Source organism: Pan paniscus, chromosome 6 (assembly GCF_029289425.2).
Source record: "Pan paniscus chromosome 6, NHGRI_mPanPan1-v2.0_pri, whole genome shotgun sequence".
Lineage (NCBI taxonomy): Eukaryota > Metazoa > Chordata > Mammalia > Primates > Hominidae > Pan > Pan paniscus.
In genome coordinates, this window is record NC_073255.2 from 116,807,772 (window position 1) to 116,822,910 (window position 15,139).

General features: G+C 47.9%; 1 protein-coding gene across 13 annotated transcripts in view; it reads left to right on the plus strand.

The window, feature by feature from the left end:
- TRRAP (transformation/transcription domain associated protein) overlaps positions 1–15,139 on the plus strand; it is a 136,256-nt gene that overhangs the window by 76,213 nt on the left and 44,904 nt on the right. For all 13 annotated transcript variants that reach the window (XM_034964495.3, XM_034964499.3, XM_034964498.3 and 10 more), the window contains 12 exons: positions 383–649; positions 2,314–2,520; positions 3,363–3,521; positions 3,616–3,750; positions 5,197–5,307; positions 6,562–6,708; positions 8,466–8,679; positions 9,507–9,632; positions 11,834–11,980; positions 12,901–13,100; positions 14,255–14,376; positions 14,699–14,912. In XM_034964495.3, the coding sequence (XP_034820386.1) occupies positions 383–649; positions 2,314–2,520; positions 3,363–3,521; positions 3,616–3,750; positions 5,197–5,307; positions 6,562–6,708; positions 8,466–8,679; positions 9,507–9,632; positions 11,834–11,980; positions 12,901–13,100; positions 14,255–14,376; positions 14,699–14,912 (2,049 nt within the window). The remainder of the gene's footprint in view (positions 1–382; positions 650–2,313; positions 2,521–3,362; positions 3,522–3,615; positions 3,751–5,196; positions 5,308–6,561; positions 6,709–8,465; positions 8,680–9,506; positions 9,633–11,833; positions 11,981–12,900; positions 13,101–14,254; positions 14,377–14,698; positions 14,913–15,139) is intronic.

Consider the following 15,139-nt stretch of genomic DNA (forward strand, 5'->3'; position numbering starts at 1 on the left):
GTTCATCTCACGCTCAGTAAGTCAGCACTTTACGTAAGATAAGGCGAACGTGGGGCCGTCACCTGTGCAGATCGTTAACCTTTCATCTGTAGCTCTCCTTAGGAACGAAAGGAGCCAGTTTCTTGCATGACTCAGCTTTCAGCTTAATTTTTTCCACTGGGCAGAGCAAATTGGGGTCCTGGGGTTTTTTTCTCCTTTCACATATATGTGAAGGAAAATGGATAGGATGTTATTGATAACCTCCTTGTAAAACTTCATGTTACATTGTGTGTGTGTGTTTGTGTGTGTGTGTGTGTTTTTAAGGCTTAAACCTGTTGTATGACCCTCAGTCAGTAACCCAGTTCACAACTGGAAATGAGTCCTTCCTGCTGTCTCTGCACAGGTCCTGGACCCCGAGAAGCAGGCGGACATGCTGGACTCGCTGCGGATCTACCTGCTGCAGTACGCCACGCTGCTGGTGGAGCACGCCCCCCACCACATCCATGACAACAACAAGAACCGCAACAGCAAGCTGCGCCGCCTCATGACCTTCGCCTGGCCCTGCCTGCTCTCCAAGGCCTGCGTGGACCCGGCCTGCAAGTACAGCGGACACTTGCTCCTGGCGCACATTATCGCCAAATTCGCCATACACAAGAAGATCGTCCTGCAGGTATTTTGCAAGCCCCTCCTGTCCGCCGACATCAGCGTGAATCTCACATGGTGCACTTGGCTCCCTGGTGCAGTCTCAGCCTCTCCTGTTGTCTTTTCCCAATACCAATAAAAACCATGAAAACACAGACACTGTATGATTCCACTTAGAAGACCATAGGTCACTCAAATTTAGAGAGACAGAAAGTAGAATAGAGATTGCGGGGGTTGGGGAGAGGGGGTGGGGAGCGAGTATTGAATGGTGCAGAGTTTCCGCCTGGGAAGATGCAAACATTCCGGAGATGATGGGGCTCATGGCTGCACACAGTGTGAAGGTGCTGAGCGCCACTGGGCTGTGCACCCAAAAATGGGTAAGATGGTACATTCTGTGTTATGTGTGCTTTACCACAGTGAAAGGAAATTTGTGGGGAAAACACCCCACACTGTGAGCCCTCCCATGACTGTCCACGTTCTCCCTTCCTCCCCCATTCCCACTCTGCTCTCTCGTTCCTCAACAGCTTTGCTTTTAAAAGGAAAGGTCACCCTTTTCCATCTCAAGCTTCTCTGTCCATTGCATTCTGGCTTCTGACTCTGACATTCCATGGCAGATGTTATAATATTCAAGGGCCCCAGCCCACTTCTCTTAGCCAAAGACAATAGGCACTTTTGGATCCGTATCTCATGAGCTTGTTGCTGTGCAGCTGGTATTGAGCGCCTCTTCCTGGAGTTCCTCGGTGGTTTGGGCTCTGAGGTTGGGCACCCCGGGTTTGAGGCTGGTATTGAGCGCTTCTTCCTGGAGTCCCTCAGTGGTTTGGGCTCTGAGGTTGGGCACCCCGGGTTTGAGTGTTGTTTCTTCCGCTCACACGGTCCATGCCCTTTGGCAAGTTAATGTCTCCGTGTGAGAATTAAATGTAATACTCCACTCAAGCATGCGGCATTATTTAATCACTGATAGTTCTTCTGTGAGACCGTCTTTGACAGCTTTCCCCTGACATCTTTCTCTTGTGAACCTCTGTGGTGTTGAACTCTGCACCCCAATCAAGCCAGAGGTCTCTCACATCCCCTCCCATGGGCCCTTGAGCTAGAACTCCAGCCTCGGGGCTGCCCTGCCCTCCCCCAGTTGTCTCAGAGACAAACACTTGAGAACTCTGTGACCTTCTCTGCTCCTCCCCACTGCCCAGGCACCAGCAGGTTCTGCAGCTTCTAACACCCACCCCGTCCCCTCTACCCTCAGAACTGGTCTTCTCTGTGTTCCCATGACCTCACATCGGGGCCTCACCTCTCACTTGAGTAACTGCAGCTGCCGCTTCTCAGCGCCTCTCTTGTTGGCCCTGTTCACTTTATTTCCCATCCTGCAGTCGGAGGGAGATGAGCCATGTACCTCCCTAACTCGCTGCTGGTTAGGCGGGACATGGGATCCCTGCAGGGAGCTTGGTCTTACCTGTCTGCATGTCCTGGCCTAGTTCAGCACGGGCACGTAGTAGGTGCATTATAAATACTAGAATGAATGTATTAATTGGTCAAAACTTAACAGAAAGCAACTAAGTTGTTTCCTAATAAGAAAGTCCTAAGAAGTTTTTAAAAAATTGTTTTGGAAAAGTAGCATGTCTTGACACCAAGGGATTGTCTTCTTATTTCTTAAAGCCTTCCTTCTCATCCTCCATAAACGTCTCTTCCCTGTTTTAGGTTTTTCATAGTCTCCTCAAGGCTCATGCAATGGAAGCTCGAGCGATCGTCAGACAGGCGATGGCCATTCTGACCCCGGCGGTGCCGGCCAGGATGGAGGACGGGCACCAGATGCTGACCCACTGGACCCGGAAGATCATTGTGGAGGAGGGGCACACCGTCCCGCAGCTGGTCCACATTCTGCACCTGATAGTGCAACACTTCAAGGTGTGTAGGAGGGACGGTGGGCTGTGGGGCGCGCGTCTTCAGGCATTCGCTTTGAACCTTTACCTTGTCTTGTTCTGCAATAATCAGGTGGTCGTTCATCTTTTAGTAAGGCTACTTCTGGTTCATTGATTAGTTTGTGTATGTGTGTATGGCTTTATCAGCATGGAAATTGCTGTAATATAGAGAATATGTCACAGGTGTGTGTGTCTTTGTGTCTAAGGCTACATTTCTGTCGTAAGTACTGTGCCCAGTTAACCCTTGTATGCTGCTAAGTTTGCACCTTAAGGTGGGAGATAGTCCTCATTGACTCTAGATTTCCATCACCTGCCTTGGAAAGTTATTCATGTTGCTGGCACCTCCTTCTCTGGCCAAATTACCCTTTTTGTGGGATTTATTTATATGTAAATGTTTCTTGTAGATTTGGGGTAGAGGAGAAAGGATTGAGTTGAAAGCAAATTCTTTTATAGTCACCTCTTAGAGGAACTTTGCTTTTGGGTATGTCTTAAACTTTTACAATGTCAAGTTCTGCAGTTTGATACATGTGATTAGACTCACCTTCCTGTCTGAAGAGAATTTGATTTTTCAAGACTGAAGTATACTATTGTAATGGGATGTAATGGGATGTAGTTGGGGTGGGGGAGGGTGATAAACACATACATAAGGCAGTGAGAATTTCCTCGGTCAGGTTAGGATTCAGAATTCTTGAGCATCAAGTTGGGCTGTGTGTGTATGTTGGGGCTGAGAGGCATGTCGGGGGTGTGTGTGTGCACGTGCGCACACGTGCATGCGCTGTGGGACCAAGGTCCCGTGTTCCCGGCGTGATGCCAGCCCTGCGTCCGCAGGTGTACTACCCGGTACGGCACCACTTGGTGCAGCACATGGTGAGCGCCATGCAGAGGCTGGGCTTCACGCCCAGTGTCACCATCGAGCAGAGGCGGCTGGCCGTGGACCTGTCTGAAGTCGTCATCAAGTGGGAGCTGCAGAGGATCAAGGACCAGCAGGTAGGGGTGTCAGCCTCAGGGGTGCCCCGATCGTCTTCCTTTGACTTCTCCCTAGAAATCAGTCAGTAAAACCAAGTGCCTGTGTGTTTTTAAGCCGGATTCAGATATGGACCCAAATTCCAGTGGAGAAGGAGTCAATTCTGTCTCATCCTCCATTAAGAGAGGCCTGTCCGTGGATTCTGCCCAGGAAGTGAAACGCTTTAGGACGGCCACGGGAGCCATCAGTGCAGTAAGATCATGTGCCTCTGTATGGGTGCTGTGCATTCTGCTGGGAGTTGGTTCGTTTATTCCCTATATTTAGAATGTGAGCTCGGTGCTCAGCTGCATTCAGGAGAGGCAGCTGGGAACAGCCACGGTCACCAGATTGAAACTCCAGGACATGTCACTCATGCAAGGGGTTCCCAGGTCACCAGACATGCTTGCCTCTGCGTTCAGTTCATACCATTAAAGTTCTGTCGATGATGGTTGATTACTTGCAGAAAGGCATCTAGAGAAACTCTTTGAAGTAAGGAGTTGATTAAGAACATGTGCCCGTACTGAGATCAGTTTCTGAAAAGGACATGTGTTCTGTTTCACGAGGCAGCCACCAAGAGGGTCCTGGGTATTGCCCCTTGTGGAGTGGTGGCCCTAGGAGCCCTGAGTCTGACCCCAGCTGGTGTCATGGACCTGCTGGCTTGTGGACGCAGGCCTGGCCACCCTACTTCTGGCTTCGTAGGCCTGAGGCTGAGCTCTTCTCCCACCCTCACCATCCCCCATCTTATGTGGCACCCATGTCTGCCCTCGGCTTCTATTAGAAACCTGGCACTGTCTGCACTTTGTCCATTGGCCTCTCTCCACACATCTGGTCCGGAGCAAGTCTCACTCTGCCGCAAATAACCCATCCCTGCCTTCACACTGTGGTCCCAGTCTCTGTCACCCCTCACAGTAACCAGATGGGAGCTGCTCAACTGCCTCCCTGTTCTCTCTTTCGCTGTTCCTCTCTCCGCCTCCACTTTTATTCCCTCTTGATTTTTCACAAAGCAGTCAGACTTCCACAAAAGTTTCCTTTTGCATCTTGAATCAGGGGAAGCTGGGTGAAGGGTACGTGAGACCTCCACAGTGTTTTTGTAGAAATCTCTTGTGGATCTTACAATCCTTTGGAAGTAAAAAGTTGAATCAAGTCAGGTTGCCATTCCCCTTGCTTGAGCCCTCGCATTGACTGTGGCCTCCAGGGCCCGGGTGACCAGGCCCTGCTGATGGCTCTTGGCCCCCAGCACTGTCTCAGTGCTCGGCCATGCAGGCCATCCCTCTGCTCTCAATGCACCCCTGGTTCTGGCCCTGTGCTCACTCAGGATGTGTCCCCTGGCCTTTTCCCTCCACTGGGAGCTGTCTCTCTTCTTTTTTCTCATGGCCGACTTCGTCTCAACCTAAAGACCTCCCGTGATGTCGTCTTGGGCCTCGCACTTTTGTTCCCCATCACATGAGCCACTATTTTGTTGACTAGCCATCTGCCCTCCTGCTGGCTGTGTCGACTTCACCAGGGCAGAGACCACATCTGTCTTTGGTATCCCCAGCGCCCAGAGCTGCCTCTGTCCCCGGGAGGTACCGCATACCCATTAGCTGGGTGAAAAGTCAAGCCTGGGTTGGAAATTAGTGTTGCGATTCTCTTCCTGCCTGAAAGGAGGTCCTTTTCCAGGTCTTTGGGAGGAGCCAGTCGCTACCTGGAGCAGACTCTCTCCTCGCCAAGCCCATTGACAAGCAGCACACAGACACTGTGGTGAACTTCCTTATCCGCGTGGCCTGTCAGGTACGGGATCCGAGTGCCCTGCGTTAGGGCTTCTGCAGACCAGAGGCTGCTGACTAACACCCCAGGAGGTTATCTGTGGCAATTTCGTCAAAAAAGATACAGACAAACCAAGGTCTGCCAGCTGGTTCTGTCATTTTCATATCAACTGCACTTGATTTTGTGGCAGGTTAACATTTCCAAAATCTACTTGTGTCTTATAATTGATATAATTTTTTTGGTTTTTTTTTTTTTGAGATGGAGTCTCGCTTTGTTGCCCAGGCTGGAGTGCAGTGGTGCGATCTTGGCTCACTGCAGCTTCAACTCAGGTTCAAGTGATTCTCGTCCCTCAGCCTCCTGAGTTGCTGGGATTACAGGCGCGTGCCACCACACCCAGCTAGTTTTTGTATTTTTGGTAGAGATGGGGTTTCACCATGTTGGCCAGGCTGGTCTCGAGCTCCTGACCTCAAGTGATCCACCCACCTTGGCCTCCCAAAGTGCTGGGATTGCAGGCATGAGCCACCGTGCCTGGCCTGATAGGATTTTTTTAAAAAGCATTTCACTCTTTCAGTGGTAATAAAATAATGATGTGCCTTCTAGTTGACGGCATGTTAACATTGGTGGACTATGGTGGGACATGATCTCGGCTGATCATTTAACTTCCAGGTGTTCTTTTTGCATCCTTAAGATGGGAACGGTACACAGCTCAGTAAAGGGTGAGATGATCCAACCTACAGAAGGAAGGGACATTTAGCAGTTTTAGTGCTTTGATAACTTGAGTTTATTTATCATTCATATCAATGTATATCTTAATAGAATTTTTGGAAATTCATTTCTGAAACTTTATATTTCAAAGAACCATTGTAAATGAAATTTTCCTAAATTTTAAGTTCTTATTCCTGTTAAACAAAATAGTATATCTTACAGTTCTGTTGGGAATTTCCAAGTACTGAAAAGGATCTGCTAAGTACCTAACCAGTAGATAATTCCTTGCCTCCCTGCAGTGTGCAGGGAGGTCCTGTGGGGAGCCAGCAGGGCCCACAAGCCATTGCAGGTCACCACGGATGCGCTGCAGAGGAAGGAGCCGTGAGGGGTCATGAGTCAGGCTGGTCGGGGAAGGTGTCCAGCTGTGTGGAGGTCAGGCGGAAGAGAGGTGGCTGTGAGGTGAAGATCTGAGACAGGTGTAAGGGCCAGGGCACAGTTGAGACGTACTGTCACTGGAATGACTGTAAACTCGGATGCAGTGAAATGCCGGCTGTAACTCGGATGAATTCCTAGGTTAATGACAACACCAACACAGCGGGGTCCCCTGGGGAGGTGCTCTCTCGCCGGTGTGTGAACCTTCTGAAGACTGCGTTGCGGCCAGACATGTGGCCCAAGTCCGAACTCAAGCTGCAGTGGTTCGACAAGCTGCTGATGACTGTGGTGAGTGCGAGTGTCTGAAGGGCCAGGGCAGCGCCACCGAGGCCACTAGCAGATACTGTCACCTGGGCAGGGACTGGACATTTGTGGATCACTCCGACCCTGATGCCTAAACCCCAAATCTCCTGTCCCCTTTGCCAGTCATGGCCTCTCCCACGTTGGCCTCCACTGCTCTCTCCAGGGAGAGAGTTTGACTAATTGATAATGGCTTTGCTCTTGAGGCTTTAGGAGTTCGAGACCAGTCTGGGAAGCATAGTGAGATCCCAATTCTACAAAAGAGAAGACAGAAAATTAGCTGGGCATGATGGTGTGAGCTTGTAGTCCCAGCTACTCAGAAGAGCCTAAAGCAGGAGGGTTGGCTGAACCTGGGAGGTTGAGGCTGCAGTGAGCTATGATTGGTGCCACTGCACTACAGCTTGGGAGACAGAGCAAGCAAGACCTGGTCTCTTAAAAAAAAAAAAAAAAAGAAAAGAAAAGAAAGAATGGCTTTGGGACTTGAGCTTTCATGCTGGCCCCAACTACACGTAGGAGTGTTTAACCTTAATACAGTTCTCTTGCATTTTGTGGACTCGTTTCTAAAACTTACCTACCAGTTGGCTTGGGATAAGCATTTTTAATTGACTGTTGCAACAACTTTTAAGATGAGCTTTGGATTTTTAAAACAGATTTAATGATGGAGCTATAATTTGTTATCAAGTACCATGTAGCACTTAGGTAACAAGGAGCTAGTCCCAAAATGCTAATTATCTTATTTTGGTGGCTGTTTTTTTGCTTATAAAAACCATGATCCTGTACTTTTCTGGTGGCAGCAAAAGCTATTTTCTTGCCTTATCCAGATTTGGTTTTTCTAGTTCTTGATAGGATTTGGAAACTTTTGCTATTGAGATTATAAAACCTATTGCAAGCACTTGTTATTCTGGACTGCGAAGACCATGTTGCTTCTATTTGACCTCCGCTATGAACCACGAACTCTGTCTTCTATTTTATTCCGTTTCTTTGGTTTGTTTTTATTAATTTTTAGTGCTTCCATCATCTGTTAGTTGATTCCATGATACATAGTTTGAAAGATGCTTGTCTTTGGAAGGATATTTGTTTTTTGTTTTTGTTTTGTTTTTTTGAGACAGTCTCACTCTGTCGCCCAGGCTGGATTGCAGTGGCACAGTCTCGGCTCACTGCAACCTCCACCTCCCGGGTTCAAGCGATTCTCATGCCTCAACCTCCCAAGTAGCTGAGACTACAGGCGTATGCCACCATGCCTCGCTTTTTTTTTTTTTTTTTTTTTTTTTTTGTATTTTTAGTAGAGACGGGGTTTCACCATGTTGACCAGGCCAGCCTCAAATTCCTGGCCTCAAGTGATCCATCCACTTCAGCCTCCCAAAGTGCTGGGATTACAGGTATAACCACTGCGCCTGGCCTGGAAGGATATTTGTATTTTTGTATCTTAAGAAAATGGGAAGAGAAAAGCAAAATTCATTGCAGGAACTTTTTTAGAATTTTACCAATTTCAAAATATAAATATTGTTTATTATCGAATATTAATATTTTAGTAAGCATTTTTAAAAAAGAGTTTGAGTAGTTATTTAAAGCGATTTTATAAAGTAATCATTCTTGTGAAATGCGATTGTCATTCTCTAGTGGTTTTTTTTACTTAGTCTCCAAATAATTAATCCAGTGCTAGATTTTGCCAGACTCTTGTTTCTAGAATTTGTTGTCATTGAGTGTTTGTTTCCTCTGTGAGTGGCCTGTGTTCTCCATTCCAGGAGCAGCCAAACCAAGTGAACTATGGGAATATCTGCACGGGCCTAGAAGTGCTGAGCTTCCTGCTAACTGTCCTCCAGTCCCCAGCCATCCTCAGTAGCTTCAAACCTCTGCAGCGTGGAATTGCCGCCTGCATGACATGTGGAAACACCAAGGTGTTGCGAGCCGTCCACAGCCTTCTCTCGCGCCTGATGAGCATTTTCCCAACAGAGCCGAGTATGTGACCTTTCCCACCGGTGCTTTTCTTTCAAAGTGGACGGTGGGCGTGGAGCTTGCTATGAGAGCGCTTGTCCTCCAGTTATTGTGTCGAGCGCTTTGTTATCACTTTCCTTTCTACTCGCAAACTTTCTTTTAAAAACTGACATGGAAACATAGAATGGGCCGGGTGTGGTGGCTCACGCCTGTAATCCCAGCACTTTGGGAGGCCGAGGCGGGCGGATCACCTGAGGTCAGGAATTCAAGACCAGCCTGACCAACGTGGAGCAACCCCATCTCTACTAAAAATACAAATTTAGCTGGGTGTGGTGGCGCGCACCTGTAATCCCAGCTACTCGGGAGGCTGAGGCAGGAGAATCGCTTGAACCCAGGAGGCCAGAGGTTGCGGTGAGCCGAGATCATGCCATTGCAATCCAGCCTGGGCAACAAGAGCAAAACTCCGTCTCAAAAAAAGCATAGAATGGCAGCTCTCACTGAATGTTGTCTGCTTTGGAAATTCAGTTCTTCATCAGTTGAATATTATTTTTTTAAGCTACTAAAGAGAAGTATTAAAAGTATTCAAATGTTGAACATTTGGCAGGATCAAATTTTAGCATGTTATAAATAAGTATATTTCAAGGAGATTCTGTTAGCTTTTTTGAGTATTCTGCATATAGCTGTGTAGAACGGGAACCAGCCCAGAGGTGAGGCCCACACTGTCCTGCAGGGAGAGAAGTGCCCGTGCCAGTCCCTCCTGATACCCAAGCAGCCAGCACTCAGTCCCTGGCATCAGCACTGGTGGGCCCAAGAGCCGTAACCACAGTGCCTGGGTCCCTGCCCTGTTGTAGGTACTTCCAGTGTGGCCTCCAAATATGAAGAGCTGGAGTGCCTCTACGCAGCCGTCGGAAAGGTCATCTATGAAGGGCTCACCAACTACGAGAAGGCCACCAATGCCAATCCCTCCCAGCTCTTCGGTGAGTGTGTGTCTGTCCTGGTGTTCGTGGTTGCTCAGTTTGGCCTCTTTCCCCGCGCACTGGACGTGCTTCCCTTTGGGAGAGGGCTCCGGTTGTTGGGCAGAGCTTTGAACCACTGCGTTGTTCAGGTGTCTGTTGCCTGGGGCCCTCAAGGCCACCGTCTCCTGTAGACTGCACCCGCCTTCGCCGATGCTTGCTCTGTGCTCCCTCCTCAGCTTCCAGCACAGGCTTTGGTGTGAGGGATGTTGCCAGGGTGCATGTGTCCTGCCACCCCAGTGTCATACTAAACAGGCACCGCAAGAGCTACATGACAATGTGTGGACTCTGCCTTTCACCACCAGCCTGCCTGTGAGTCAGCCACTCACAAGATGAGAACTTGTCCCGTCTTATTGCTGAGGCTCTGGCTGGCCCAGGTGAGACGGAAACTGCCTCCCTCCTTAGGTGATCAGGGCAGCTGGGTCACTCTGGCCCCAGGTACGCAGGAGTCAGATTTATAGATGTGCCCTCAGTTTTGTGGCAGACACATGTCTTTAATCCTAGACTTTGGATTAGTGCCTCAAAATTTATTTTCTCCTTTATTACATATTCATTGGGTGAAACTTTGAAAATACAAATGAAGGAATACTAAGTAGAAGTCACCTGTCAGGCTCTCTTCCCAATAGCAATCAGTCCCAGTATTTTAGAGTGATTATCATATTCTATACACACGTATACAAATACCTATATAGATAGCCCTTGTTAGGCAAACGCTTTTCTGAATTTGCCAACTGAATATATTTGGATGAGTTCCTTGCTCTCCAAACTTGCCAGGAGCTAGGAGAATTTGGTTAACATGGTGTCCCTTGCTCTCTTAGCTTGCCGTCTCTCTTCAGGCAGCAGCTGGGTGCGGAGAGTGAGGAGTGCTTCTGGGTCTTTTTTTAAGTGGAGTCACCCTGCAGAAGATGCCAGCTTCCATCACAGGGCAGCACAAGTATCTCCTCCCACTGCTCATTCTCTGGAGGACCCTCGTTGAGAAGGGCTGACCTCATGGGCCCTGCCTCCCTCCTCTGTGGGGTGTCGAAGGCCGGGGCAGCCTCGGGGTGAGGTGGGCCTAGGAAGTTGGCCACACCGTCATCCCCATGCCAGATCTGGGGTGTAGTCTCAGCCGTCTGCTCCATAGAGGAGAGCATAGCACTCGGGAACCACAGAGTACACCCCATTTCCATCACTGTCATCAAGTGTCATGGGTTGCCTGGGTTACAACCAGACTGGTCTTTTGTTGACTGCTCTGTTAAGAATTGGTCTTTTAACAAAGCTAGCCTGAAATCACCTCATAACTGGCAAACACTCTTTGGTTGATCCGTGAATACAGATTTAAAATTTAATGAGTAGGGCCGGGTGCAGTAACTCACGCCTATAATCCCAGCACTTTGGGAGGCTGAGGCAGGCGGATTACTTGAGGTCAGGAGTTTGAGACCAGCCTGGCCAACATGGTGAAACCCCGTCTCTACTAAAAATACAAAAATTAGCCGGGCGTGGTGGCAGGTGCCTGTAATCCCACCTACTCGGGAGGCTGAGGCAGGAGAATTGCTTGAATCCTGGAGGCAGAGGTTGCAGTGAGCCGAGATTACGCCACTGCACTCCAGCCTGGGTGACAGAGCAAGACTCAACATTAAAAAAAAAAAAGTTTAATGGGTAGGTTGAAATCGAGGTGATTGTCACAATGCCAAATATGAAAGATAATTCTTCCATACACTCAGTGTTTCTGTTCTAGTATTGGCTTTGCTGATTTTTATTGATCTTAGGCTGTTTCTCAGAATGAAGTGCAAATTGAATTCAAAGATATTTGGCATGTCCTTTAGATAGACTAGATTTTTCTTCCTCTTTTTCTTATTTTTCCCAAACCTATTATAGGAGTAAAAACTTAGGGTAATTTGCCATCACCCAAAAATAAAATGCAGAACTGAAGGTAAGAACGTTGTTTCTACTGAAGCACAAAAATCAGTTCTCATTCATGGTGATTTGATCTAGTTGAGAATTAGGAGTGGAAATACAGTGTTTCATTCAGAATGTAGCATGAGCCATGTAAAAGCTCACAGTGTTGACACTGGGATTAACTATGCTTTTGTCAGAATACATTGTTTTAAATAATGTGTTGCTTTCGCTCTGTTTTTCGTGGTTGTTACTTTTCTGTGAAACACCTGGCAATTTCTACATTTTAGGGACCCTTATGATCCTCAAGTCTGCCTGCAGCAACAACCCCAGCTACATAGACAGGCTGATCTCCGTCTTTATGCGCTCCCTTCAGAAGATGGTCCGGGAGCATTTAAACCCTCAGGCAGCGTCAGGAAGCACCGAAGCCACCTCAGGTGATGTGCTGGCCACTGGGGGCCTTTCCTCAGACTCTGTTGAACAGAGAACAGACTCTGTTGTGCAGGCTGGGGCTGAACTCTAAAGGGAATGTGCATTCACCAAGTCCTGTTGTTTGGTCGTAAATCGTTACCATTTGCTCTTCAATGTAGGGGTTTAAAAAACAACTCATTGTTAAAAATGGACTGTTATTAAGCTGGGTACGGTGGCACGCCTGTGGTCCCAGCTCCTCAGCGGGCTGAGGCAAGAGGATTGCATGAGGCCCAGAGTTGGAGGCTGCTGTGAGCTGTGATCACGCCTGTGAATACCCACTGCACTCAGTCTGCAAGAGATTAAGACTCTCTCTCACGTGTGCATGCGTGTGCACGTGCACACACACACACACCTGCTTTTAAAGTCTGTGAGTGTAAGAATGCAGAAATTTTAAAATAGTTGGACTTTTAGATGCTGCATTCACCACTGAGAGTTACCAGTGCTTACTGTGAAACAGATACTGCTTAATCAGAGTTGCTGTTTCTGAAGAGTTAAGTCACAGGCTCCAGAGCTGAGCAGTGGGCTCCTGGAATCTGGATGCTGTGTGGGGGTGTGGGGCTGCCTGGCAGGGGCTGTGGTGGGCACGGCTTCTGGGTGCACCTCAGAGTACAGGGGCCATGATTAGGACTTCAGAGCTGGGTGTGGAGAGGCCGGAGCCACCTGCACTGGTCCGTCAGCTCCCTCATCCCTCTCCCTGCAGAGAGGGCTACACTTCCAAGATGCACGTAAGAACATATGAGTGCTTCAAATCCCAGAGCTCTAGTTGCAGGAAAAAACATTGAGGGGGAAAATGGGCAGAACCCAGCATACCAGGCAAGGCTGAGTGGCTGCCTGTTTAAATCAACGTTTAGAGACCCGTGGGTTTGTTCTTAATTGGGGCGAGCAGGTACAAGCGAGCTGGTGATGCTGAGTCTGGAGCTGGTGAAGACGCGCCTGGCAGTGATGAGCATGGAGATGCGGAAGAACTTCATCCAGGCCATCCTGACATCCCTCATCGAAAAATCACCAGATGCCAAAATCCTCCGGGCTGTGGTCAAAATCGTGGAAGAATGGGTCAAGAATAACTCCCCAATGGCAGCCAATCAGGTGAGCTGGGACGGTGTGCCATGTGATCTCCCTTTCAATAAAAGAAAATTCAAGCCTCAACATCTTGGTCTTTCTGAAACTTGAAGCAAAACATTTTTTTCTGCTGTAATTGCACTCACAGCATCTTTTCTTAATTAAGATGGATTTTTGTCTGTAATCTCAGCACTTTGGGAGGCTGAGGTGGACAGATCACGAGGTCAGGAGATTGAGACCGTCCTGGCTAACACGGTGAAACCCCGTCTCTACTAAAAATACAAAAAATTAGCCAGGCATGGTGGCGGGTGCCTGCAGTCCCAGCTACTCGGGAGGCTGTGGCAGGAGAATGGCGTGAACCCAGGAGGTGGAGCTTGCGGTGAGCTGAGATCACGCCATTGCACTCCAGCCTGGGCGACAGAGCAAGACTCTGTCTTGGGAAAAAAAAAAAAAAGAAAAGAAAGATGGATTTTTTTCAGTGTACTTAACAGATGTTAAATAGAAACTGAGTTGCTCATCTTAATGTGGCTTTGCTCCTCTTAAAATGTTAAATGAAGACTCACTCCTGTCATCCCAGCACTTTGGGAGGCCGAGGCAGGTGGATCACTTGAGGTCAGGAGTTTGAGACCAGCCTGGCCAACATGGTGAAACCCCGTCTCTACTAAAAATACAAAAATTAGTCAGGTATGGTGGCGCATGCCTGTAATCCCGGCTGCTCAGGATGCTGAGGCCAGAGAATCGCTTGAATCCAGGAGGCAGAGGTTGCAGTGAGCCAAGATCACACCACTGTACTCCAGTCTGGGCATCACGGCGAGACACTGTCTTAGAAAAAAAAAAAAGTTGTTAAATGAACCTTGTTAACCTTTTTATGGCGATAAAGATAAGACAAATAATACTAAAAGTAAAAGTAATAATAGAGACTATCATTTCACTTAGATGCTTGCAAACTTCTGATTTGTTTTATAATTTACAGTTGCTTTCTCTCTAAAATGAGTTGTAGCCCCTACGAAAATTACATTGGCATGTCTTGATTTCAAGCATCCAAAGATAAAGCCATCTTTGCCTTACTGTTTAGGAATGACCTTGTCTTATTGTGCTTGATAAAATTGTAGGAGCTTAAAAAATACTAGAGCAGATGGTTGAAATACTTTTAACTGCGTCTTTTCTCAAATTTCATACAGACACCTACACTCCGGGAGAAGTCCATTTTGCTTGTGAAGATGATGACTTACATAGAAAAACGCTTTCCGGAAGACCTTGAATTAAATGCCCAGTTTTTAGATCTTGTTAACTATGTCTACAGGTAATTACAGCAATTAATCAAGTACTACATATATTGGTCCTTAACGTGCTCCCCGGCCAGCCAGCCATGCAGCCATGATTTTAATCTTTTACTCATACCTAAGTTTAAAATATTCATTTAAATGCTAAATTGTGTGACCTACTTTGGTGTCATTAAAGGACCTTGTGTTGTAATGCTGCATGAGCCTGCCACGATTTATAACATACTCTTGGTTTTCATAGTGGCATTTCAGCAAGTTCACATCCACGTCCACCTGTTTCTGCTTGTTTGCATACGACTTGGGGAGTCCATTGTCTTGCCTGTCTCTGACTTGGTGTTACAGGGATGAGACCCTCTCTGGCAGCGAGCTGACGGCGAAACTTGAGCCTGCCTTTCTCTCTGGGCTGCGCTGTGCCCAGCCACTCATCAGGGCAAAGTTTTTCGAGGTTTTTGACAACTCCATGAAACGTCGTGTCTACGAGCGCCTGCTCTATGTGACCTGTTCGCAGAACTGGGAAGCCATGGGGAACCACTTCTGGATCAAGCAGTGCATTGAGGTAGGAAGACTCGGCTCACATCTGTGGCCGGGGCGGCTGTGGGTTTTCTGAGTTGGGGCTCCAAAGCCAGGAGGTGTTCACACACACTGAGATGAATTGGAAATCTCCAGCACAAACCTGCTTCTGATCTCCAGGAAGAAAATAAAGACTTCAGGGCAAGCGTTCATCTAAAGCGTTTTTGGGCTGATTTAAAATCCTGTGTCAGAAAGTTGAACAGTATATTTTTG